This window comes from Tyto alba, unplaced genomic scaffold (assembly GCF_018691265.1).
Source record: "Tyto alba isolate M040663 unplaced genomic scaffold, T.alba_DEE_v4.0 Super-Scaffold_1000006, whole genome shotgun sequence".
Lineage (NCBI taxonomy): Eukaryota > Metazoa > Chordata > Aves > Strigiformes > Tytonidae > Tyto > Tyto alba.
In genome coordinates, this window is record NW_024881272.1 from 19,639,850 (window position 1) to 19,667,295 (window position 27,446).

The following is a 27,446-nucleotide window of genomic DNA, read 5'->3' on the forward strand; positions in this document are numbered from 1 at the left end:
ATTCCTCAAATCAGCAATATCTTTGTTTCAGACAGCAGTCAGACAACTCTTAAGATCAACTACAAAACTGTCTTCTTTCAAGTGTCTTCTACAGAAATGTGATTTTAGACTAGCTAAGTAACAGCATTACACAGGGATGGACTTCTCACGCTTTTGTGTACAGCCACTGAAATTTCCTGCGGGGAGAGAAAAAAAGCAGCAACATATAGTCAAATGTAAGCGCTAGTATTTAATGGCAGATTTTTTCAAAACTTGTGACCACTCTGTCCTCTGTGAAAGGCGATAGCGTTCTGGGCCGAGCATTAGGTAAGGAGACATAACTCCGCTCACTTGCAGCGCTCCGGTGCGGGCAGCGGAGGGCTCGGGCCCCACGGGGACTTCTCGCAGCCAAACTAACAGTCCTCTGCCTCCTCTTTCCCTCACGGCTGCCGCGGCAGCGGGACCTGCGCCCCTCCCCGCCCCGGTTAACAGGTGCCAACCGCGCAGCTGGCTTTCCCGGGCCGCGCACCGCCTCACCGCCGGCTCTGCGCCGGCCCCCCGGCACCTGCTCGGCCGCCGCCCGCCGGGGAGGCGGCGCAGGCCCGTGTTGAAGGTCTCCTAGCAACTGCTCGGCCAATGGGAGCGGCGCTGGGGCGGGGGTTAACCCCGCGGGGCCCGGCCAGGGGCCTGAGCGGTGGCGCCGGTAGCTGCGGGGCGGGGAGCGGCTCCTCCTCCTCCGTCGTCGTCTCCCGCCGCGACAGCAGCAGCTGCAGCAGGTGGTGCTACGCGGATGGGTGCGCGGGGCTCCTCCTCCTCCTCCGCCGCCTCCTCACCGGCGGCTCGGGAGGAAGGTTTCGCGGGGGCTGCGTCCCGCCCGTGAGGCGCGGCGGGTAACGGGCGCCCTGCGGCCGTTGGCGAGGCACGCGCGGGGGAGGGGCCGGTGAGGGAGCCACCGCCGCAGCGCTGAGGTACCGGGGCTGCGCGGGGCTCTGCCCGCCCGCCACGCGTGCGGGAGGGAGCCCGGCGTGGGGCGGCCGAGGGGACCGGCGTTTCCGCGGTGTGGGCTAGCCCCGGGCCGGGGTAGGGCTGCGTGCGGGGGGAGCCGCTCTGGCCGCCGCCGTGTTGTGGGTCTTGACGTGTGCTGCTTCTTGTCCGGCTCCGGCTGAGCCGTAGGGACGCGGGCGAGTGCGGGTGGCGGCCGGGCTCTGCCGGCTGAGCCCCGCGCCGGGAGGCCCGGCGGTTTGTTGCTCTCCGTGAAGCTACAAACGGCGGATGCTTGAAGAAGTGAGAGCCGTAAGGCTGTATACCGACTCAGTGAATTTGTGACTGCTCGCGTTTACGTGGTGGTTTCACGTGATGCAAGAGTGGAGGTTCCATAACGGATTTTGGCCTTTTTTTTTTTTTTTTTCCCCATTATTTTGTTTAAAAAATAATTTTTTCTTTATTTGCATCAAATCCCTTTTCAATTTGATGACCAAATCATAACTCGAGATCAGTTTGTAGTATCACTTCATCCCTATTTATGTAGAACACTCTACTGCTTTCTGTGCTGTCAAGGAAATAGTTACATGGGGCTCCATATGCTACAAAGGTATGATAGGAATTTCAGGGTAATGACCTAAAATAGGAGTCGTGCAATGTAAAATGGGAATGTATTGGGTAAATTTTAATAGTGAATTTGAAAAGGAGACCTAGAGAAATTATTTGATACCAATGATGGAGATTTCAGATTATAAGTATTCAGGAGAGGAAGATATTCTCTCTGTTTCTTTGCAGGGGGGAAAGATTTGGTGCTAATATCAGTTATCATTTGGACTGGAGAGAGCATAGCTGAGGGTAATCCCAGGCTCATTGGCATCAGTATTTTATCTCTCAAAGTGTCTGGCAGCAGATGCTAAGGAAATGATCATAAATATAGGTTGGTTGTACAGTGATGCTTTTATCCATATATCTTCCCAGTATACTGCAGACTGGAGCTGAAGGAATTCTGAGCAGAGGTTGTATCTCTTTTTAATTTAATACGTGCTGATGGATGTTCTACAATGAATTGGAGCCAGCCTATATAATTAGCATTCACAGCACCTCATGGTGATTTGAGTCCACAACTTAACTGTTTTATATGGAAAAAACGTTCTTATTTTCCAAATTTTGCACTGAATTTTTCATTTCATTCTGCATAACTGTTGTGTTAAAAGCAGCAATGAATAATTATTTTCTGAATGTTTGTTCTGTTTCTCTAGTTGCTTCTTCTTCTAGCTGGAAAGTTGTAGTTTATTAGTTTCTTGTATGAAAGCGTTGGTTGACCTTCTTGCACAATTTTCAGGTCTGTTCTGTCTTTTGTACAGGGAAGGCTGTACCTGTGTGTGATATTTAGGCTGGGGAAGCTTAGTGTTCAAAGCTATTATGATGATCTCTTTTCTGTCATCTCAAATGTTCTGTTAACTGCCTGTTAGCTGTTATTTCTAGAGGGCTAATCCTAGTGACCCTGGTATTTTTTTCCTGCATGGTAATACCTAACTACAGGCCGTTGGTTTAAGTACATAGCAGAGTTGTCTTTTTCATTGTGTTAGTTTGCGTTTATGAACATGAAATTTCAGCTGCTGATTTTTATCATCCACTTGCTTAGTATGAGGACAGCCTTCTGCAGTTCTTCACATTAGGTTTGGGTGGTTATTTTTCTGAATAACTGCATAGTACATGAGCTTTCTCACTTACCTGCTCATCACCTTTTAAAATTTACTGATGAACAGAGATGCCTGCACCAGACTCCTTTGGGACTCTAATTTTTGTGTCTTTGTGACTTCCATAAGATATATTTTCATATCCCTCCTCACCTTTCTTGAACTTATACTTTGCCATTCTCCATTTATAACTGGTCATTAATAAATCCCGTGACATCTTAAATTAAGAGCATTTGGTAGGAAACATTGTGAAAAGCTTTTTGGAAATCCAATTATGCTGTCTTGCCCAGGTATGTTGGCTCATTCCTCCTTCTGGAGCACTGTGGCAGACTTGTTAGTGTTTCTTCCTTCCACAGAAGGTATGCTGACATTTTACCAGTCCTATTTTTTTGCAGTTTCCAAGTCTGTTCTATGACACTTCTGTTTTGATCAGTAGAAACCTAGAGTTTACATGAGAACTATTCCTTGAATTCCTTGGCAATCTTTAAAGAAATTAGTTACAGTTACCATCTTCCATTTAATACCTGATTTAACTTACAGGTTATATGCTACTTGTGAGTTGCTTAATTTCTGAGATCTGGAGTACTAGTACTGGTTCTGCCCAGTAAATATTACCAACTTTAGGAACTAGTAAGCTTGTGGTTTGTTTTGTTATTTGTGTTTTGCTTTGTTTTCCTTTCTTTTAAAAAGTCATCTACTTGCAGAGACATTCAAGCTATAAAGTTTGGCTAAAACTGATTTCAGGAAAAGGAGGAACTGCAGAAGACAGTTCCTAAGGTCTTCCCCTTGGGTATCTGTGACATGGAGAGGTTTGGCAGCAGAATGTTCTGCTCCACCTACATGTAGTAAGTGGTCTGTGAATGCAAACAGAGGAATAAAATTTTGAACATTAACAAAAATAGTGCCATTGTTTAGTAATAGAAAATGTGAAGATTTATAGTGTTAGTTCAAAATAGGGTAGGAATTTGGGAGCCAGATGAAACATTTCCCTGTGATTCAATTTGTTCGGTGATTGCATTAACAGAATTTCAGTCATCTGTGTATGTAAAAGGTAGAGTTGAATCTTGAGGTAGTAGATCAGATTATATTCCTCGTGTAACCTGAATGAGGCAAAGGCTATGACAGAACAGTCATTGATATACATGTTCAGAAGATCAAATTTTATTTTCTTAAGCTATTGATTTTTTTTTTTTTTTTTTTAAGTAAAATGGACTGGAGAAACGTAGTTGGGATTTTCTGAGTATGATATGCTCCGAATGAAGTGGAGTCTTAATACCCTCAGGCTGGGTGGTTTGACTTGCCTTTTCACATTACTTTTGACAATACGGAGAAGTTTAGCTGGAAATTTTACATTACTATCCACATTGTATGAGAACTTTAAGTGGAGGGGTTCCCCCACCCCAATTTTGCAGTTAATAGAATGATTAAATTTCCACAATCTTGTAAATGTGTGAGGAAAGATCTGGGTTCTGCTTTGATTGCAAGACCCATCATTAAAATCACAATATTAAATAAAGGTCACTAAAACTTTAATAGATTTTAAGAGGATTGAATTCTTTCAACTATACAGCTATCACTGGATATTCTATGCATATTTTAGTGCTAATTGTAAATTGTGTTAAGACAACTGTAGAAAGAGAGTAAGTATCAAAACTAGGGAGGAAATGCATGGACTTTCATGGTGATTACATGAATTAAAACAAGTATATGTCTTATGACATTATTAGGGATGTATTTGTAAACCTACAATATCATGACTGGAGTGTACTGTAAATTCACATAGACTGATGTGTCTTTGTGTCTATCTGGGTAAAAGCCGTCTGTGTGGCATCTGTGGATTACTAGACAAAAGTAAAAGCTTTAAGTAGATTCACAGCTCAGGATATAATTTTAGTAGAAGGAATCATATTGTCCTTTTAGGTAAAGGCTAACCATGCCTGTCCCAATTTTACAAGTTGAAACATACATGCCAACAACTTCTAGTAGTATTTGAAATATATAGAGAATGAATGTTTGTTTGACAATTTCCTGTCTTTTAAAACTTTTTTCTAAGACCTTGCGATATTGGGAGCAGGTAGAAACCACCTCTCCAAAAATTGCCTTTCCATATCCTCTGTACCTTGGTGATGGGAAAAAGTTTTCTGGGTTACTAGATATTTCATTTCCCATTTGTGTCAGGTTAGAGATGACCAGATGGTGTAATATGATCACAGCACAGTGCTATGACAAGTGATTCTCTTCTGATTGTCTGAATGAGTTTTACAAACGTGGTTATGCCTGCTCCCTTACAAGTTTAAGCATGATACTAAGACATTCTAAGTATGCTCCATTATGTAAAGTTTATAATCCTGCTTCTTACTGCTCATAATCTTTGAGCCATGTTATGGTCTGAACTTGATCTTAATCAGATTTCTATCTTGAGTCTTGGCATATTCATTGTCAATCTCTCCCCTGTTCCCCAAAACACAAAGCAGTAATTTTAAGAACAGTTCCTTTCAGCTCTCTGGGTTTGAAATGTACTGGTTTTGAAGTTTAGGTTAAACCTGTTCTTGAAAAGAAAGATGTATTTGTCAAGTGAACCATGTATGAGTCTGTGGAACTATTTCTGTAGATTTTTGTCAAAAAATACCCTGGATGCCTTTCTAAGAATCAAATTCTGGTATGTTATTAACATGACAGCTTTTTTTAAGTTCTTTGGATTTTTTTTTTTTTTTTTGTAGTTCACTTGTTCTGGTGAGCACTTACATGCATTGGTTTGACTGCTCGCTTGGTATTAATCAATCTTTCTGTGATTTTAGTGTAAGTATTTTGGGGACATGTGTGTGAGTTTTTTGTTTGGTTGGTTTTTAGATTTCTATTTGCAGTGAGATGGCTGTGCCATTATGTTCATGCATTTGAAACTGAGTCCCAGAGGCTCATTTTTTGACAATCTACCTATGTCTTGTCCACTCCAGGAATTTCTTGCTTGGGATTTTGACAAGTCGTCGAACCTGTTGATGAAGTAACTGCAACAAATCTCTGTGTACAGAGAATGGGCAGAGAAGGAAAATCATGTAGTTACAGCAGTTTTGGCTGTCCAGTGGGGTTTTTTTCTCTCCCATCCCCAGTCAGTCAGATTTTTTACATTAGCATGAGATGCTGGGAAGCAGCAAAATTCGTTTTTTACTTTCTATTGCAAGTTTTCCCAAACAGGATTTGAAGGGGAGGGGAGAAAGAAAACCAAAATCCCTCAAAACCTTCTTACTACTATTTTTTTTTTTTTTTTTTTGTTAACTGGGATAGCCTAGGGAGATTCCTAAAGTACTTTTCAATCTTACATATTTTATTATTCTTCCATAATTACACAAAATACTGCTTCAGAGTTACACATTTTCCTCCTCTATGTGAATATGGTTATATTATGGTGGTTAAAGAGAGTGTTGTAGTTTACTAAAGGTGAAGAGTCCCTTCTGAATACAGGGTATCGAAATTAATTTTGCATCCACACTGTCTTCCTCAGGATTGCTCATCTTTAACTCTTGCATACTTCAGTGGGGCTATTTTGAGCTGTGTTGCTCCAGAGGAACTGCCTAAACTGGAAAGGAAATGTATCAGATGGACCTTAATCACTAGATAGCTTTCAAAGTCATGGCTAAGGTCCTGAACTGGCAGTAGAAGCCACGTGGAACTGAAGAGATGATCTTAGCATGGGACTAAAGGCTTGTAGCATTCCCTTTTGCAGCTGACACAGTAAAAGATGATTCAAATACAAAATGCTGACCACTCTGATTACTGCTTCAAAGCTACTGCACTTGTTTGATAACACATAACAATTTAAGTTATTTTGAGGTAGTGGATTAACAGTGAAAGGAAGTTTTTGAGTTTGGCGCTTTCCAAATCTTGACATTGCTGAGGGTGGCTTTTAATCTGATGTATTAAATAATGTGCAGTTGATTTCTCTGTCTTCACTAGACATTCTTCTGAGTCTGTGCGTTAGTTTTCTTTGTGTTCTCTTGCTGGTGTACCTTGAAACAGTGTGTCATTAGAGGGTAGTCTTGATAAAGCATGCACACTGAATGAATCTGCATGTGGCTTGCAGGGCTCAAATTCGGAGAATCGTTGCATTCCCACACCTGGTTTAGTCCTGTTTCTGCTCCCAGTCAAACATCGTTTGGGGTGATAGATGCTGTGTTAGAACAGTATTGTCAGTGTAGAGAGACCTGTGGGTTGGTAATACTGTGTGTTGAGGGGATTTGGATGATAAGATCTCTTTAATGGGTATGCAGCCTCTTAAAGAATAAAAGCCAGTCTGAAAGTAATGGCATATCTGAAATGTGAGTAGTACTTTTGTGGATTTTCCAACAGTCCTTAATGGAATTTTTGTGTCTTGAGTTTGTTAACAGTTTTTTGAAATACTTTATTAGAATGCAGGATTGCGATACCAGCAATGAGAATATTTTTGTAGCTTAATTTGACTTCTTTGTGTCTTACATTTGCAGGTTTCTCTGTCTGATGGATCCAACAGATACGAAGCTAACATGTAAGAAGTGTGTCCTCTTAATCTTTACTTTGACTTTGAATTCCAGTTTTAAAAGCACATTTGTTTTGGATGAGTGAAAAGAAAGAAAGATTACCTTGCAGATTTCTGCTATGAAGTCACTTCTTGTATTTAGAATCAGAACCTTCATTCATTTCAGGACATCTTGGTTTTACAGGGGGAAAAACCCTGAAAAAATATGCATAAATGAATATAAGCAGTGAGAAAGCAGAAAAGCTAATTTCTTAAACAATAACAGCCACTAGAATGTTGCATGGACTGTGTTTTTCTTGCTGCATTACATGTACTTTCTGATACGCAGTGTTGTGGTTCCTGCAAGATTTCAACTCATCTGGGGAATAACTGTTTACCTTTTTTCCAAGTAAATTTATGAACCTAGAGAAATATTTATCCAGCTGGATATTTTATTTTCTAGTGCTGAAGCATTCTGTAACATGACTGTGCACCAGCATGAGATCTCAAAAATGTGGTGTTACTTTGGTCACTGTGTTCTTTGCTTTGAAATGTTGATAAGGAAGGACTCTTACTGTCTCTGTTCTCAAGAGACCTTAATGGATAAGAGAACACACCTTCTCCTCCCGTCCCACTCTCTCCCCTTCCCTTCTTTTTTCCCCCCAAACTATGGCTTTTCCATAGTGATAAAAATATGATGTTTTGGTGTCAGAAATTTAGAAGCCGCTTATCTAGAGTGTGTTTATTGGAACAGGAGTGGGGGGTTAGGGGAAAACATCCCTGTGCTCTTAAAGTCTCCTGAGTCCATCTAAAACCAACTTGAGATATTGTTCCAAAGTGTTGATTGAAAAAAGGGGGCCTTCTTTCCTGTCAGGTGGAAAGTTTATGTCCCTGAACTATCATTGTTCACATAACAGCTGATGGGCTGCACTGTCCGAATCTTAAGCATCCAAGCCAGATTTTAAGTTTCCAGCAGTGTGGCAACTCTAGTGCTGTTATGTGCCTTCTTACTGGGCAGTGGAGGTGGGGTGAGGGGACAAACGGTTTGTTCTTACGAGTGTGTGACTTCCCTTTGTTTTCCAGAGGGCCAGTGCTGTACTGAGTGGCTGTGCCAATGGGGTAAGGCTTCTCTTATTTTTCTTCAACAATTTTAGAGATTCGGCAAAGCAGCAAGCAACTTGCCAGGGAAAGGCAATATAAATAAATCTATAGGTTAAGTTAAATTTAAATGGCCAAATATTTATTAGAAGTTCCTTAGCCCACTCTCTGCCAATATACCTTCTCTAGAGTCTTTATTATCCTCTTTAAGTAATTATCCTACTCAGATTTATGTTAAAACTTCACATAAGTTTATTGTAATAAAATTGCTTCCTGGTTATATGGCAGGAAATTATTCAATATTTGGCTTGTTGTGTTTTCTCTGCTGTATATCAACAGAAACAACTGAGATAATCTACAGTGTCTTTATTATTTTCATGTGTGCATGGCATTTTAGCTTTAGTTAATGATTTACAAGACTTAGTTTAGTTTAAGGCTAACTAAATGCAGATAGATTCATTATTTTTACAGTCTATTTGCTGTGTTTAGAATGTTCTAAATACTGTGTAAAGAAGTAGAAAAATTTCATGTGGCTCAAGTCCAATAGTCACTCTCCTATGCCTTCTTTAATCTTCTAGCTGTATTAGCTGCCATTGTTAATCTAAAACACTTGCTATTTTAGGAGATGCCTATGTAATGCACATTGCCAGCAATTGTACTAAATACTTCACTGCTAAACCAGTTGCTCAGGTACCCTGCCTGTCTTTGTTGCTATGGGAGATTGGAAGACTGTTACTGTGCCAGTGCTGTCATCAGGTAAACTGGCATATTTGTAATATAGTGGATTTGCTAACTTTCTGTAGCAGCCATAATATCACTGATAGAAAGATGGGAGTTTCATGCATGACATACTTGACTAGTTAAGCAGAATGTTAAATAATGCATAGCACATATAGTGCTTTATTTTGGATTGAGTCCTTACAGAAATGCTGCTGTAAAATAATGTCCTTTTGTATGTATATATAAAGGTTCTAAGACTTTTCAGTCACACTTTTTTTTAATCATACCTTTCAGCATATCTCACGTTTTCAGAGGTTTTTTTACTTGTTCTAAATTCTATTGCCTCATAAATTGATTAGAAATTTATTAAAGGAGTAAATATTTTCTTGCCTGCTTCTACCTAGTGGAAGAATGAATTACAGCATATGGTTAATTTGAATAAGGATATCATACATTCTTTATGAATTTTCACTAAATGCACAGCTTTTGCACATGTGTGAAAAATAATTAAGAAGCATTTTGTAGCAAGCCAATTAGGAAGAAGGGCTGGGCAGGTTTTTTTCTTGGTGGAGGAGTAAAGTTAGAAAGATACAATACCTTAAAATGTTATTGCATATTTAAATCTTCAGTGGAAATTTATCTCTTTTCACTGAATTGTTTAATATATGTCATTCTAGATGAAATTCAAAGCTCTAGACTTTGTAAATTTCTGTAAATAATAATTTGAGTAGTTAGGGATTTGATATTTTTTTTTTTGTATCTGATGTGTCCAAAACTATTAGCCGTGACTTGTTTCTTAATGTTTTTAACTTTTAGATAGCAAAAATATTTTTCAATATACCTCAGAAAAAAAGATATCTCCCCTGAGCATGAACTCACAAGTGCTACGCTTGCCACTGCCTTCATCCAAAAGCATGCACAGCTTTTTCAGTGCCTTCTGCACAGAAGAGAATATTGAACAGAGTATATCCTATCTCAATAGGGTAAGCCAGATCTTGTTTATTGGAGGTTGTGTGAAGGTGACATTAAATCAATTGTATTAGTAAAAATTCAGTGGATTAAGAAGGCTTCTTTCTCAGTGTTCAGAAGCCAAAATTGGTGGGGAATAGGATCCCACCCTGCCCTTCCCCCCCATCCCCCACAGAATTTCATCCGCTATTGTTTCTCTCTTTTGGAGAATTGTGAGAGATTGATCCAGATATTTATTCCAACCTCCCTTGTCTTTTACCAGGAACTGACAACACTGGGTTTTCCTTCTATTTATGCGGAGTCCAAAGGACAAGAATTAAATTTAGTATCTATCATAAATTGCATGAATGAATTACTTGTACTGCAGCACAAGAACCTTCGAGCTCAGGAAGAAGTAGAAATGCAGCATCTGAAACTGGGTAGTGATATGGATCACTTACAGAACTGCTATTCTAAATTAAAGGTAGAAAACAAGATCATTTTACCAATATTATGCAGCACTTAAATATAAGAGATACTGTACATTCTTAAGTGAGTGCTTTTTTTTTTATCCTCAGTGCTAATCTGGAATTGTACTTTTACTTGCATTTTTGGTGTTTTTTGGAAGTCTTTTTTTTGCAGTGGAAAATTTCATAAAGTTAACAAAATATGAATTAATGAGAGAACTGAAAACTTAGAATTGTGGCTTCTTTAATCAAGGAAGTGGGAAGACTGTTTGGATTGGAACTGTTAATGTATGCTGTGGGTGAAAATTTTAAACACTTTGGTTCATATCATTCAGTGTCACTTAAAAGGGTATATCCAGCTCTAAAAAATAAATTCCCAAGATGACTGTAACCAATAAAAGTGTAAGTAGCATTTGTAGTGTGTCACAGGGTTGTTATCAGCCATTCTCCGTATCTGTAGCTTTTTCTATGTTTTTTTTTTTCTTTGTCGTTGTTGTTTGATTCCTTGGATAGCTGACTACAATGTCTTTCTAAGAATTTCTCAGAAGCTGTTGTCAAAACTGAAGTTACTAAGCTTTATCACAGGATTGATACATGCACAAGGCCAGTCACTGTAGAGTAGCTGATGTATTTGAAGTTCACAGCCTATGCTACTTCATGGGTACTTGTATGTGCAGTCATATCAGAAGAGTGTTTTCTTCCCCTTGATTCTGTCAATAAAATAAAATAAAATAAAAATATTTCAATTCATGCTTCGGGGCCTTTGAGGCTTGCTTTTCACTCAGGCTGGCTAGCACTATCTCCTTGATGAATACTGCTGTAGATTCTCAAAATCATAGTAGTCCTTCTGCTGAGACTGATCGTCCATATAGAAGCATTTCAATGTGACATTAAAAATCTTGTGGAACTGCACTCATTTTTATGCAAACACTATGAAGTGTTAGGTTCCAGAACGCTGCAATTGCTTCCCCTAGACAAATGGCTTTAAGGTAAAGATGGGGGGGAACTTGTTAGTACTACTTCAATCCCAGGGCATTTAATTTATCTGTTAGTTTGTAAGGTTTCTTGTGCAATTTCTTTTAGCTACCATGCAGCAATCCTTTTGAATTCCACTATTGTTACATGTATTCTAGTGTGGTTTGCTTAGAAGTTCTTGTTGCTTAAATATCTCTACGCATTTTTAGCTCAGTACACATACAAAAAAAAAATAGCTTGTATGTAGTATTTGGGTCTGTCATTTAAGTTGGCAGCTTCAGGTTTGTTTGAGTCTTGTATTTGTAGAAAAGGATTTCTAAAATGCTAGTTTTGCATAATCTGTTGTGAAATCATCTGTCTAGCCTTACTCTGTATATGTGAAATGTTCTATTTGCTTTGTTATGGTCACAGTCTGCGTATCAGTAGTCCCAAATTCATACATGTTGCTTAGTATCTGCCTCGTTACCACCTTATAGATATGCTTACGGAACCCTGACTTAATGAAAAAGTAATAACAGTATAAGATAATATCTGTAAGTTATTTTTAAAAAAATTCTGTTTCTTGTGAGCAGGTGGAGAATCATACTTCTTGCTCCAGAAAATAGAACTAACTTAACATGTCATTGAGAACGCAATATCATCCCCAAAACATCAGACATCAAATATATAGGCTGGCTAACTTCATGTGAGGTGGTTTGACAGTTTGGTGTGGGTGTTTTTTGTTTTTTTTTTTTTTTTTTACTTTTTTTTTTTTTTTAATCCTTTGCTATTAACTCTTACTGATACTGAACTATCGACACTTTTTCACTTTTTCTAGGAACAGTTGGAATTATCTAAAAGGGAAATAGTTGGACTTCAGGAAAGAGACAGACAACTGCAAAGCAAGAACAGAAATTTGCACCAGTTACTTAAAAATGAAAAGGATGAAGTGAGTTGTCTTGTACATTAACATGTCACTACATAGATACTCAATAATATGATTTTTTGCAAGGAGTTTTGTAACTGTTCATTTTGAATGCTGTTTGGTTGGTAAATGTCTTTCTCCAAAGTGATATTGGCATGTTGCACATGGATAAATAGGTTCTGTAAGGGATAGGTCCAAGTCAGAATAATGGTAGAGAGTACTGCAGAAATGTACACGTACAGTTTTCTGAGGCTTTCTATACTTTCAAGCATAGCTTTCTTTTAGAGTGTTTAAAAATATCAAAAAGTAGGAGGGGGCAACAGGATTGAGCCACATCCTCAGATGTGTATAGGAGCTTTTCTTTGGGGTTTTTTTTGTTTGTTTGGGATTTTTTTAGTTATTTTGTACGGGAGAGCAAAAGATCAAAAAGAAGGAAAGTAGGGGGAAACGTAGCCCAAAAGCACAGCCTCATTATACTTGGGAGTCTTGGAAGAACCAAGATCAGAAAACACCTTGAAATCCAAGACACAGTTCAGTTTGGGATTTGTTTCCAGTGTGCTTCTTCCTGCTTCCCCCTCCCCTCCCCAGCCCATTACTTTATATGGCTCCTAAGTTTCTGTGAATGTTCTCAGTGTTCATAAACATTCATACAGTTAGAAATCACAGTGCTATTTATATATAGTGAACAACCTAAAGTGTTCCTGCTTAAAACTATTGAATGTGCTGTATGGTTGTAAAATTAAAACTGATAATTCAGAAAACCCTCCCAGATATCGATAGTACAGGACAGGAATATGCTTTATGATGTTTCTTGTAGACCAAATGGAATAGCCTGTCTTCCAGCAGCCTGCTGTCCAAAAGAAGAGTTTATTACTATTTTTTTAGTGTAAACCTAACAAGAATACTTTAGAGTTAAACTAGATGCTGAATATTACTTATTGAAACAAAAAATATTTATCTGCTCAATAAAGGTATTAAAGAAGGTTATGTGAATTGCCAGAACATGAGTTTGGTTGTACTTCACAGGAGCTATAATATTCTAATATGTTGCTTATGGTGTTGGTTTCTACAGAAAAGAAACTAAATTCACAGGGATAAATCTGAGGTCAGAATCCATGGGTTCAGAGTTCTCCTGATTCCTTTTGTCACTTCCTTTCACCAGAAATACAGTTTAATAGAAGCATCATTTTACTTCATGTATTTGTTTTGGTTTTCTAAAGAAATGTATGTGCTTATGCTTTAGTTGAAGAAATACAGTTTTTTGTGGGGTTGCTTTTAGGTTCAGAAGTTACAGAACATAATTTCAAGTAGAGCTACACAGTACAATCATGACATGAAGAGGAAAGAGAGAGAATATAACAAATTAAAGGAACGCTTGCATCAGTTAGTCATGAACAAAAAGGACAAGAAGATAGGTAAGTAGCCCTGAATTTTACTACATTAAAATAGCATATTCTGTATGTTAAAAATATTTAAATTTGGGTTTGGATATCGTTAAAGTCAATATGGCCCTCCTCTTGTAGATTTTAATTTAGATGTTAAAATCTTACATAAAAGATGTAGTATCTCATGTCAGCTGACTGTGTAAGGCTAATAAACTTTGTGTTGTGTTCCATAAGTTTGTTTACCAAGCACAAACCAAGATGGAGGTCTTTTCCTAGTAAAAAACTAATTTTGTAGAATTACTTAGAATTAATTATGAAGCTAGAGATGTGTTTCTCCTACTTTCTTGCTACTGCTACCATCACAAGGCTTCAGATAGTGTCATAAACACTGTAATATGCCTACCAGTTACAATTGGGAAGGAGCACTGCATGAGCTTTTTTCCCCTTGAGGTACTACAGTCTACTTATGTTAACAATAAGCAATGAGAAATTTTAAAGAGGAAGTAATATGAGATAGACATAACATCTAGTGCTGTCCAAAATGAGGAGAAGTCTCCTTTATCATATGAGTACTTGTATGTTGTGCTGCCCAAAAATTGTGTTTAAGGTACTCATCACTGCTGTTTAGCATAAGTATAGTTTTTCATGGTGTGTTGCTGAAAATAGGTATCAGTGTTATGTAACTGATAAAAATGTCTGCACCTTTTGGTTCATATAACTGACCTCGGAGTATTTACGTAATTTTTCTGCAGTGGAAGGGAAGTCCTACTCTTCCACTCCTATCCCTCCTGCCACCACTGAAATACTCAGCTGTTTGCCAACTCCAGTGCATGTTGCATATTTTAGTAAGCTGGTTTAGCTCACTAAAGAAGAAAACTATTCGTGTTGTTGTGAAGTTGGTTTTCTGCTGCTTTAGTTTTCTGAAAGTGCTTGTGGGTGAACCCAGAGCAGGTTAGGACCCTGTAGCAGAAGCACCTGTTTTGGCTACAGAAAGTCTTTAGGTGTCAGCTCAGTAATCTCTAGAAGCTTCACCCAAAACTTACTTGTGGCATGTTCTTGTCTCTAGTTGGCTATTACTAGTTCAGGTATCAGTGAGGTCAAAATAACAGGGGTTTAAATCTAGTTACTGTTTCCTTGGTAGCTAACTAGAAGTTAACTTGTACTACTAATCTGTAGTGATGTGGATTTGGGGGAATTTTGTTGTTGTAGTGATTTTTTTTCCTTCAGATGTGGACAGAGAAGTCTCTTTGTTTTGAGGAGCACCTTGTAAAATGTCAGGAAGTTGCTTACTCTAAGCTGGAGATAAAACAGGTGTTGTTGCCAGAGGAATGGTTAGAGTTCATATAAAGGCTGAAATAGGGATGAAGGTGCCATTAAGGGATGCATAAAAAAATATAAGACAGGATGAGAATTTGTCTCTCCATGAGTTTCCAAACATGAAAATTATCTTCTTTCCTTGATTATCTTACCCTTACTTTGTTAAGCAGGGCAATGTCGTTTCATATGGGTCTGAAGATTGAGTGGGATAGTTGGGTAATGTGGCCTCTTGACAATAACTACATATACATGTAAAAAGGTAAATGCAATGTCACCTGAATATTTATACATTTGCATGTTGTTTCATGCTTTTGAAATATCCTTTTCATTTGTAGCTATGGAAGTTCTAAATTATGTTGGTAGAGCTGATGGGAAGAGAGGTGCATGGAGGACTGATAAGACAGAAGCCAGGTAGTTGTCTAATATGCTTCAATTAATGTTTTTATTATAGCTATTATGTTGTTACTGTAAGATTTCTTCTTCCAGAAATGAAGAAGAAATGTACAAAGTTCTGTTAAGTGATTACGAACAACGCCAAAAGCAGCTTTTAGTGGAAAATGCTGAGCTGAAAAAAGTTCTTCAGCAAATGAAGAAAGAGATTATTTTACTTCTCCCACCACAGAAACAGAAACCTAAGGAAAGGTCTGAAGATGAACCAGTAAGTATTCTTCAGTTAAAATTAAATCTGTGTGGTAGTTTGGTATAGTGCTAGAATTAATTTGATCATGGAGGGGGGGAAATAAACTTCTTGTGGAACTTGTGGTGGATTGCACATCCTCAGCTGTGCTTGAAATCCATCTGTGTTTAAATGTTCTACTCTATGAACAATATCCAGTGTGTTCTTCACAGTTGGTCAATGGAAAGCTTGAAAGTATAATTTGAATGAATTTTAGATGCAGTAGGTACCTGTATGTAATTCTATAAAATGGTGCATTTTGGATTTTGTGTGCCTTGCATAGTAAGATCTTTATACTGGCTTTCAAAGTGCTTATGCAAAGAAATCAGGTTTCCCACAGAATCATGAAGGTGGAAGAAATGTAATTAAGGTGCACTCCTACAGTACATGGATTAGAGTGGTCGTTAGTTCCTTTTACAGAGATGCTGACATGTTAAAGGAAAATGTTTGATTTCAAAGTAAAATGGTTTGTGGGTTTTTGTTTGTTTCCAGGATTTAAGTATTTCTTTGTTTGCACTGGATACTTTATTATGGAATAGCACACTGCGCAATCACTGTTTACCAGAGTGTTTGTTTATTCCTTTTGGTGATTCCTTGCTAGAAGTTGCACTTCTGTTTTGAGGTCAGAGTGAAGTAGGGAATAATCTAGGAAGGGTATCTGAGCTTTCTCTTAGCAGTAAGAGAAAGAGTATCCCTGGGCATAACAAAGAGTTGAAATACAGAAAACATGCATAAAGGCTAGATTCTAGGAATCATTCAGGATTGATGGTGTACTAGTAATAGAATATAAAGAGAATATGGATATTCTACAGAACAAATTATGAAGTTTTTCCTATTACAGTAAATAGTACATGTTGGTACATAAGAATATGTGTAGATGGAGGCTTCCAGAGTGTACTGTAGGAATCTAGTGGTTGTCATTTCAGAAGGTCCTCTGACCTGCCTGAGTTGCTGTACTCCTTTTATTTCTGAGCTATCTCAGGTACATTTGTCCAGCCCCGGAATGCTTGAGTACACTGGTGAAAATCCAGGTGTGGGAATGGGGTCTTTATGAATTTGCACATTGAAAGAAACAAGGAAAAACTGGGACTCAGTGCTCTGAAATTCACCGTTCTTGGGTGATTAGACAGGTATTTGTTAACTGTTGTAGCATTCATAGACTACTATGAAAATATTAAAAGCCTGAACTGAAACTTCCGATTAGTTATCTTGTAATAGTACTAATTAACCAAATTAAGCAGAAAAACTACTTACTAGACAACAGTAATTTCTAGTAGTAGAATAATAATAGAAGTACTTACTAGATGCAAGTCTCAAGTGGAGTTATCTGAGCACAGTTGTAGGGTGGTGTGAGTTTTTGTTTGTTGTTTTCCTATTTAATCTCTCTCATACCTTCTTTAATTCCATGCTACTCTAGAATTGGGGATAGTTTTTGTCATGTTAGGGGCACTGCTTATTTTTTTTTCCATTTGACAAATTAATATAAACAGGAAGAATGTTGCCAAAAATTACAGTTTTGCAGAAATGAATGATGTATTTAAGACTTAGTCTATCCCACTGTGTCTTTTACATGGATTAGTTTTTTGTCTAGTAGTACTGGTTTGCTTTGTGAATGTCTGAAAATAAATTTGTATTTAAAACATTGCATTTGATAGTTCATGCTTGTTTGTGACTCAACATTTTGCTATGAAATCTGAACTCTTATTGACTACCTTACAGAATTAAAAAAACCCCAAACATTGCATTTCTACTTAGATATGCTAATTCATATAGATTCTTAGAAGGAAACATACACCTTGGAGTGTGGCAGCTAGTGATGTAGTCACATCATTTATCACTTTGCTTCCCATCACAATGTGAAGCTGTGAAACCAGCCAGACTGTCATATTATCACAGTACTATCCAGAGAATTACTCCAGACTGGGCTTTCATTGTGGTAGCATATATAAATATAAGTAAATGAATAAGGTGTTTCTTTATGAAGTGACATAAAACTCTTAAACCAACTAACCCAAACCCCTTACCCCTCAAGAAAAAAAAACAAACCCCACAAAAAAAAAAAAAATACAAGCAAAAAGCCATAAACCAAAACCCTGCTTTTTTATTTTATACCTGTTGTTTTGCTCCTTAAGATCTCCTGTGATCCTGTGATCTAGGTTTGAAAGGCAGTGCCTACTGCATATGTAAATTAATTACTTTGATGCCTTTGAACTTCTTGTTTTTGTCCTTCCCATCCAATTTTTCTTATCTACTTGTAGATAAAGGGGATTGTATAGAATTATTTAGATGGTTGAGAAGAGTGGAGTATTCATGCCAGGTATTGAAATGGCTATACCTTTTCAACTTAAATTTACTGTGTTGTCCTGGGCTAGTCTTCTCTCTGCCATTTAGACTTTTATGTCTTAGCTCTTTGAGATAGCATCCAGGTTTGATGTTTGAACAGTGGTGTAAAATGGAAGTGGGAGAGGGAGGTGCTAGTTCCATTCTACGTTCAGTGTGTTGTGGGGTTTTATTATAAGGGAGAAAAGTAAGGCAGACACAAATTACTTAATTCTCAAGAGGAGAAAGTCTTTGTCTTAAATCCTGTTTATGCTGGATATTGAGCTGATGGAGAGCTACTGTTTGACAGTGGAACTCAGCAGTCTGAACTTCTCTAGCTTGAAGGTGTGTGAGTGATTGAGTCATCCTAGCTGATACTCTCTCTCTGTGGTGGGGTTCTGGGGACTGGCAGGTTGCTTCTGTCTCTTCAGCATTATGCTGTCAGGAAACTGAACTCCCTGACAGTCAGATTTCCCTGGATAGAAAACATGTTCCTCTATATAAGGTGTTTCCTTCTCTTCTGTAACTTAAATTCATACACATATTTAAATAAACAAACCCACGTATTTGGAATGGTGGGGTGGTTTGCAGCTTCTTATTTCTGCTTCTAACAGGTACTGTCAGACCTGGAGGAAGATACTGGAGAGTTAAATAAAGAGAATATGTGGGAACTGTCTTGTGAAACTGTGAGAGAGCAGCTTACCAACAGCATTAGAAAACAATGGAGAATGTTGAAAAATCACGTTGAAAAGCTGGATAACCAAGGTGATGTTTAACTGTATTACATGTATATATAAAATGCTATTGATAACTTCATTTGGTATCATGCTCATAGGATTTATTTTACTGACTGTAAACTGAAGGGAAGCTCAAGTGGAAGGAATTGTGACCTAGTAGACTTTCTGAAAGGGCTTGTGATTGCCATTTTCCCATGTGAGTTTTAATTGCAGGTAGTTACGGAAGCAATTGCATACCAAGCCTGCTATCATGAGAAAGCACACAATTATAGTTTGACATGGTAAACAGCAGCTTTCTGAAGAAATAATTATTTTTCGTTTGAAAGTACATACCCTGTAGTAATGTTTGTTGCCTTTCCCCAGCTTTTAGAGATGTTCAAATAATGCAGACGTAACAATTTGAACTAATTAGATGCAAAATATGTAAATCCTTTTCAGGAGTCTAGGCTTGCCATATCCATACCTCTGAGGCTTCTTGTGGCATTCTAAAGTGAACTGGCTGATGGTATGGTGCTGGACTGTTCTAATTTCCAGCTGTTAAACAGCATTAAAAGATGGCTAAAAATATATAAAATTCTTTCCTAGTATTATTTTCCCATGCAAGCAAATGCTGTTGCTAACACAGTGATGTTTGCAGTCAAGAATAAGACTGAGGAGGTCATGCATGCAATTGCAAATAAAAGAGCAGATGGTCTGTGAGAATTTTAATACCATATAAAGGATTTTAAGAATACTTGTTTTGAGTAATACTTGATTTGATGTAACTAACTGAAAAAATAGTTGTAAGCATCAGGAAAAATGTTTCAAGAATTTGCTGTTTTATTGGAGTCACCTTTTTAATTCTTGGATTTATAGAGATGACCATAACCTAGTCCTTTAGGATTCAATTAATGTTCAAACACTGGTATCTGGGTATCAAAACTTGGCTCATTGCAATCACTGTGGTAGCTATGCATGAAATTAAATAACGCAGTAGGTAATTACACAGAATAAATTTTATTCCTATCTAATTCATTCCCTTAGTGGGATGAAAATATGCACACAATGTTTATCTCCGTTTCTCTTTCACAGGACTTGAAAGAAAAGTCTTTCTTTTAATATCTGTGATAAATATAGTTACTGTCATATTTTTATGAACACACAAGCCCTTCAAAAATGGTCTCAGAATAATAGGCTAACAGCATGTGAGTTAAAAAGTCTTCAGTTGTCTTGATTTTTCTTCTAAACTGCTGAAACAAGTGGGGTTTTTGTGTGACACTTACTGAGATGCAGACGCTTGATTTACTTTGGGGAATGTGAAACAGCTCTGTGTTCACTGACATTTTTTTCGGAACTGGATTTTGTACATAATTACATGTGTAACACCAATTCTGGGTCTCTTGTCTCTGATAGGAGTGCTTTTGAATACACTGTGTATCTGTCTTTCAGGATGAAACAAATAGAGTTTAAAACCTTTTGCTGTGGCTGAGTCCCTGACGTGAGGGATTTTTTTGGTTTGCTTTTAAGTAGCTTTTTTTCCCCATTAGTGTCACGTGTACATTCAGGAACTTTGAATGAAAAAGATGTCATTTCGAGAGAAGACCATGAGCTGGAAACTGAAAAGCTGGAGTTAGAGATTCAGCAATGTAAAGAAATGATCAGAACTCAGCAGCAGCTCTTACAGGTAGTAGGCTTTAATTTTTCTTATTTTTTCTCAACTGTTTCTAAGCTTTTTTGTTTTTTAATGTGCCACTTTTCTCACCTGTGAGCCTTTCTCCATTCTTTGATGATGCTTTTTAAATAAAATACTTTAATGGTTGGCCTGAATATAGGTATGCTAGTGGATTGGTTAGTAGTTTGAGTTTGTGATCCTGGTAGAAGTAATTTTTTGGATTAACAAAGGTGAGGAAGTCTGATGAGCTCAGATGCCTGAACAGGGATATTTTGCTTGCTGTCTGAAACTGCCCACACCAGCCACCAACTTGATACTTACTACATTGTTTCCATATTAAACTTCAACCATTTTTCTGATAAAACTGAATCTGTGTAAGTACTGCATCTCATAACAGTCACTCCCAAATTAATGTTTGTGTCTCTTGTTGCTTTGTATCTGCAGCAGCAGCTTATGTCTCCATGTGACGATGACACCACCCTGTTGTTACAGGACTGCTATTTGTTGGAAGAAAGAGAGCGTCTTCAGGAAGAATGGAGACTATTTCAAGAACAAAAAAAGAATTTTGAGAAGGAAAGAAGAAGTTTTACAGAAGCTGCTATTAGATTAGGACTTGAGGTATTAGAATGGTGGAAAGATATTAGAAGGGAACTCCTATGGAAGATGAGTTATGTTTGTTAAGTAGTTTTACTGTGATACACACTAAAGTGCAGACATCCAACAGTATCTGTGTGCTAACATCTATAGAGAAAGATCATTCCCATACTGTATGAAACATTTTTTTGGTTATTATAGGACATTATTCTGTTGACATTTAAAAAAAACCCAAGGTTTTTTGTGTGTATTGGAAATGTGGTTACTGCAACTGGAATGGCCCGTTTTTGTTTCAGCTTTTACAGTATCTAACTGCTTCCTAAAATCAGCCCATTTATTCATTAAATCCTTTATTTATTTTATTCTGCTTAAGTTCAGTTTCCTATGAAAGGAAGGCCTATGCAAATTTGAGTCAGATTTGGCTGCAGTGTTGAATTCTCAAAGGTACTCAATTCCTAAACTGGAAAACCGGTCACTGTTGCAGAAACGCAAGGTAACTGTTGCCTTTCCCTTAGTAGGGTTATCATGTGTTCTATTCCCATAGTTAAGCTGGCCAGCAAGCATGCATGCTGGAAGGCAGTGAGGGTAGATGTGTCTCTAAATGAGCTCTAGCATGTGTGTTCTTTGTTAGGGCCAAGAACATGAAGGGGCTTTACATGTTCAGTAGGGAAAAGAGGTAATGATGATGTCATGAAACGATGATGGTAAAAAAAGCCATTGAAGGAAAAAAGAAATGGACTTCAGGTTTACTGCTTGCAGAGCTGCTTGCTTTGACACACAGAGGAGAAGGTTGGAGTAGGATGTGTTTAAAACTTATAAAACTGGATTCGGTTGGTCTGACAAAAGCAGTACTACCGTTCATCAAATCTTTCAAGATTAGGACTAGAGGGAACTCATAAACTGCTTGAAATTGTCTAAAACATATCCAAAAAAGGTACGGTTTTATGTCAAGTAGTTGACTTTGGATTTTGCTGCCACAGGAGATTGTGAAGGCAAGCAATAAGAGCAGGCTCAAAAAGCAGTTGCCTAAGCTCATGAGCAACATGTCCACAGATGGATACCTAAAGGGGAGAACAAGGGAGTGCGTTCCAACATTTCTAATCAAATGTCTCTTGGGGCTGGGAACCTCTGAGGGAATGCACTGCAGAAAGTGGCCAGGTTCGTGTGATCTCAAATAGCATCTCTTGTGGCTGTTGTTTGAGGCAGAATACTGAGATAGATGGACAACTTGTCTGGCTCAAGACAGCTTTTTCTTTGTTTTAATTATTATTATACTGCAAAATTTATTGTAAAGAACATGAAATACTTCGGATTTTACTTGAGATACGGGCACAATAGTACTTAACATGGTGACAGATATTGACTCAAACCACTACATATAGATATGTATTCTTCAAGTATTTAATTTTGTTTGTATTTTAATGAGTCTGTGAATTTCACGTTGGACTTGCATTCAGCTTTAAAAGTATTGAGTGATAATAAATGGTAATTGTTTTCCCAGAGATGTTTAGGACTACATTGCAGCATAAGCATAACTACCCATGCTTCTTGCTGAAATGCTTAAATATGAAAAGAGAAGCAATGCAGTAAATTTTGTAGGCGTTTGTGAAAGTTTGCAGTGGAGTTCAGCTTGCTCTGTTTTCTACTGATGCAGTAGAAATAATTTCATATAATGGGTACATCTTGTTTCACTGATGGGTTTTGGAGATGAAATATCCAGTGGCTCTGAAATTAAACAAGCTCTTTTGGAGATTCTTTTAGCCATTATTTTCCTTTTCTGTGCTCAATGATTGGAAAATGAAACAACTTCCTTTCTTTCTTCCCCAGTTTTGAACAGAAGTAATCAGTTCTATTTTCAATGTCATTTTTATCTGTTTATGAGAAGGCTCAGGGTTGAGGTTTAAGCAGTAATCCTTACTGGCAGCTGCCCAGAAATGAGGGCTACCTCCAAGAGGTAGTGCTACACTGAGGGGGAGCATAGGAGGCAGTGGTAGGAGATTGTGTCACTGGAGTGGAGAACAGTAAAATGAAAGGATTAGTCAGACCTCTGTGAAACAAACCAGGGGGCTTGGTTTGTAAATAAATACCTCCTCAGCTAATCTTTGTTGGATTCAAAAGCTTACTCATATGACTGATTATGTGTTAAACTGCTGTCTCTCCTTAATTACATGGACATGTTACAACCTTTGCTTTCTTAGATAGAGTAACATCAATTCAGTGTGGACTAAACTTGTTTCTGTGGTCATAAGTGTAAACTGTAATTTCTTTTCCTAGAGAAAGGCATTCGAAGAAGATAGAGGAGCATGGCTGAAGCAACAGTTCTTAAGTATGTCTACTGATTACAAGCACTCTGAAAATGTGACAACTCCAAGTGCCTTCTTAGGAAGCAAGTATTTGGTTCAAATTATGTTCTTGTAATGTGTTTCTTTTTCCCCCCTTTTAACTAGAAGATGCAAATATGAACAAAACTATTAAAACTCAAAAACTTCCCAAGACAAATTTTACCATTCGTCTCTGCCTCTACCTGTCAGGGTAACTGATGGTTCAGAATCTCCTTTTAAAAATGTAATTGTGATAACTTCCCCCCCCCCCCCCCCCCCCGATAATTACTTATGTAATGAATTTATGTTTGTGAAGTGATCTGGTGAATGCCCACTACCTGACAGCTCAGCTCTTAAGAACAGGGAACTTTTAGAATTACTAAATTAAATTAAATGTGAGCATATTAATTGGCAAGGCAGTTGAAGAAGTCATGACCAATAGACATCAGTATAGATTAGAAACAAATTTTGGAAATGAAGAGCATCATAATATGGAGACAGCAGCATTAATTATTTGAGATAAGGTAATATTAAACGTGTATAAATACATATACAGTATAAAAAGAATCCTTTGGAAAAAGAAGTAGTGAAAATACCATAATGATGATGATAAAAAAATTTGAGCAATAAACAGTTGAATTTTAAGATTAAAATATTCATAAAGGAAGAATTTTTTCAGAAAAGATAATGAAAATATGTCTATATGACATACAGTTTGGAATATTGTTTTTATTGAAAGTATTTTTTACTGCCTTTCTTCTACGTTTTTTTTTTTTTTCAAGTTGTTAAGTTTATTTCCCATCCCCTCATGCCTGAATATGCATGTACAGTGTGTTGGTCTTTGCTACTGAGTTTTCAGTACTTTCTAAGGGCTGGGAGAGTGGGGCAAGACCGAAAAAAAAGAGACAGGAGGAAAAAGTAGCAACAATATCTGTTAAATAGATTCTTGTGGCAGCCAACATTTAAAGATAGGCGTGTGAAACACCTGGCAAGTAAAGATAGCTTGAATTTGTATTCTTGCTAGATAAAGTAGCCTGCCTCGTGTTCTGGGTTCTCCTTGTTTTTTCGCAGTGCAATTCCTGTAGTACTTCTGTAAGTGTGAAATGAAATGATCTTTCACAGTAGGAAAACTTCTATTTTCAGGAACAGAATTGAGATTGTTTGGCTGTTTCTTATGAAGAATTGTTGGAGAATGGCTCAGAGACAAGGGTCATGAGCCCACCGAGCAGTTGTATGATCAGAGCCTGTTCTAGGGGCGGATGCTGGGCCTCACTAGGGTTTGCCTGCAGCTGCTCGCAGCTGCTGATACATGAAGAATCTCAAGGATGCTTCAGCCTTGTGTACTGTTCTGTATCGAAAACAGGTTAAGAGGAGTTAGAAATAGAGGCCTGAGGAACTTAGTGTTATGGTACCGTTGGCCTGAGAAACTTCGTGTTATGGTACCATTGTGTATCGAAAACAAGTTAAGAGGAATTAGAAATAGTGGCCTGAGAAACTTAGTGTTATGAGAAGCTTGTGCTGTTAGCTAACTGCAAGTAGGTGGACCGTGCGAACACAACTTTTAGAGCTTAAGCCAATCAGCTAGTGACTAGTAAGCATAATAATTATCGTTGTCTGTATAAATATATGTACCCTGGACCAATAAAAAGATTGATGCTCTATCACCCACACGGAGTCCATCTCGACGTTCCACAAAGAATGACTGGATTTAGTGATCTATGAGCAACTTAAAATCTGTTTAACATTCATTGTACACTAAAGCTTTTCATTTGTAATTGCCTTTTTCCAAATTCTAGTGTTTCTGGATGTATTTAATGCCATATTTTCTCTACTGAATGAAATCCTTCAATCTTGCATATCCTAACCTTAAGCTACTAGATAATAGTAATAAAACCAAAAATATGTCTGCCACAGAGAATCATAGTCTATTTGATTAATATTCCACAGGTTGTTATTAGAATTATTTTAATGTTAAACTTTCCTTTTTCACAACACTTGTCCACAAAGCTCTTAATTCTGTCGTGCTGTAATGAATACTGTAAAATATAGAATCATTCTCTTTTTTTCCACTTCACATGAAAGCTCTGAAATCTAAATGTGAGGTGGAGTTAGCAGGGATTGATTTGGCCCTCCCAAGTTTGGCCATGGTTAAGTTCATACAAATGCTTAAGGCATCTAACTTATTGCCTTTAATTTTTTTTCTATACTGTGACAAGTTTGCAAGTTCTCATGTTGATTTTAATTATTGTATATACATGCTGGAGAAGTTTTTACTTGAGTAAAAAAACTTTTTCAATTGTAAAGCGAGGAACTTACATCTGAGTGGCTTTAAACTTGATTTCATTATGACTACTTGCCGTGGTGGTTGTGTATGTAAGAGCTTCATTTTCAAATTTAGAATCATAATTTTAAGATAACTTCATTCAGTAGCATTAAGTGTACTTACAAAATTTTACTGCATATCTGTAACAGTAAGATTTGTTATTATAGACATGCCATAAGATGTTTGGTGTGTTTTTTTTAAAACAGAAGACATAAAGAAGCAAGTCCTTCAAATGTTTTCAGTTGCACTGTAGTTTAACTGATGATACATATGTCTCGTAGGTTCTGACCAAGACAATCGGTTAGTGAAATCTACATCTCAGCAAAGAAAACCTTCCTGTATGTCGAGTCGTCCTGTTTCAGCAGAACCTTGCCAGACATCTCAGTATATTACACATAACAGGTATTGGAAATGATGTTGCAGTGATTATTTTTATAATGCTAAATTCTACATAGAGAACAGAGACTAAGTTGTTACAGAAAGCCAGATCTAAGGATTATGATTGATAATATAGCAAAACATATTAAACATCATATCATAAAACCAGTATTGTGTTTCTATCCAAAGCATAATTTATTTGCATTGTAACAGTCTCTTTTTCCCAGTTCCAGTGCTGCATCAAAAAAACCTGCCGGAGATAGGAAGCCAAATCAGTGGGTGGAAAGTGACAAAGAAGAAACTGAATAATTCACGAAGCCATGGGAAGACTCTGGAGTTGGCACTCTGCTGTGTAGAAACTTGCACATAGTACAGCTGCTTAAGACTTCCTAGGGTTGCCTGCTGGGTTTCTTGTTAGAGATTTGTTCGTAAACTTACGTTCTCAAGTGATACAGAATGCTGTGAGTTTGGTCATTCTTCTAGAGGATTATGTGGTGATCTGAATTGTGGCGTGTGTGTGTATGTGTGTGCACATGGCTTTTATTTTTTAGACCACTTTTTGCCTCTTGTGACTCTTGAAAGAAGACAATTGAAAAGTATAGAAAAGCTTTGATATTTTTGTAGTAACAGAAGCTCTGATTCTGTGAATTAAACGATGGTCTGAAACTTTAACTGTAATGAAATATTGGATCCTAATGTTACCTTTCATCACAGGCAGAGATAGCACTTTTAGAAATTGTTTAATTATTGGAAACATTCGTTTCAAGTGTAACTGGCATTAAAACTTCTTTTGCCTCAACTTGAATGTACAGTATACTGTAGATTTTTAACAAAACAGGTTCTATATTTATTGTGTGATTTGAAAATACCTCTTTGATATTTCAGATGACTTAAAGTGGAAAATCTTTATATATTTGTAAATAGAAAAAGTGATTATGCTGAGAAACCATGAAGTGAAACACATGCATACATAATATTATTTTACATGGCATTTTAAATTGTTTTATAGTGATACTCAGTTTACAGATGCGTTAGGACTTCCAGTGGTTCAGTTGAGAACCAAATTATTTCAAATGTGAACAATAAACATGTAATTCTATTCTAAGCAACTGGTTCTGTTTTGTGTGCACTAAACTTCTAAGCTGTCATGGTTGTAGGGCTGTGTACTATGTCAACAAATTAATACTGATTTTTGTATTTTGTTAGTTTTTCCTTTTTAATTGACTACAGAATCTTTTTTGACATAGCCTTTGGGAAATCTGCTTTACTGATAATATAATAAAAATAGCCAAGTATAGGTAAGATGTTTCAAGTCTTCTTCACCAAATTCAAAGCATGCACTTTTCCTTGCCTGTTACAAATTCATCTCATCTCTTGTTGGGTTTTCATGCATCTGTGAGCGCATGTATATAGCTCTGATCCTAGTGTAATTGACCTTTGGGATGATGTCTAAAAAGCTTGAAAACACTAAGAAACACTGAAAA

At 37.5% G+C, this 27,446-nt stretch overlaps 1 protein-coding gene across 4 annotated transcripts; it reads left to right on the forward strand.

Annotated features, from left to right (window-relative positions):
* Positions 1-719: 719 nt before the first annotated feature.
* On the forward strand, positions 720-27,067 carry LOC104357024 (SSX family member 2 interacting protein). Of its 4 annotated transcripts, none has more exons than XM_042785856.1 (16): positions 720-755; positions 7,139-7,179; positions 8,233-8,268; positions 8,870-9,003; positions 9,784-9,950; positions 10,199-10,399; positions 12,175-12,285; positions 13,541-13,676; positions 15,299-15,374; positions 15,450-15,621; positions 18,573-18,723; positions 20,222-20,358; positions 20,791-20,964; positions 23,215-23,326; positions 25,866-25,986; positions 26,190-27,067. In XM_042785856.1, exons 4-16 carry the CDS (start codon positions 8,961-8,963, stop codon positions 26,269-26,271), a joined length of 1,683 nt encoding a protein of 560 aa, XP_042641790.1. In that variant the 5' UTR covers positions 720-755; positions 7,139-7,179; positions 8,233-8,268; positions 8,870-8,960; the 3' UTR covers positions 26,272-27,067. The 4 variants fall into 4 exon arrangements, with proteins under 4 accessions (XP_042641790.1, XP_042641784.1, XP_042641802.1 ...); XM_042785850.1 differs by lacking the exon at positions 720-755 and adding an exon at positions 762-947; XM_042785868.1 differs by lacking the exon at positions 720-755 and adding an exon at positions 762-947 and having other exon boundaries at positions 23,215-23,266.
* Positions 27,068-27,446: the final 379 nt, after the last annotated feature.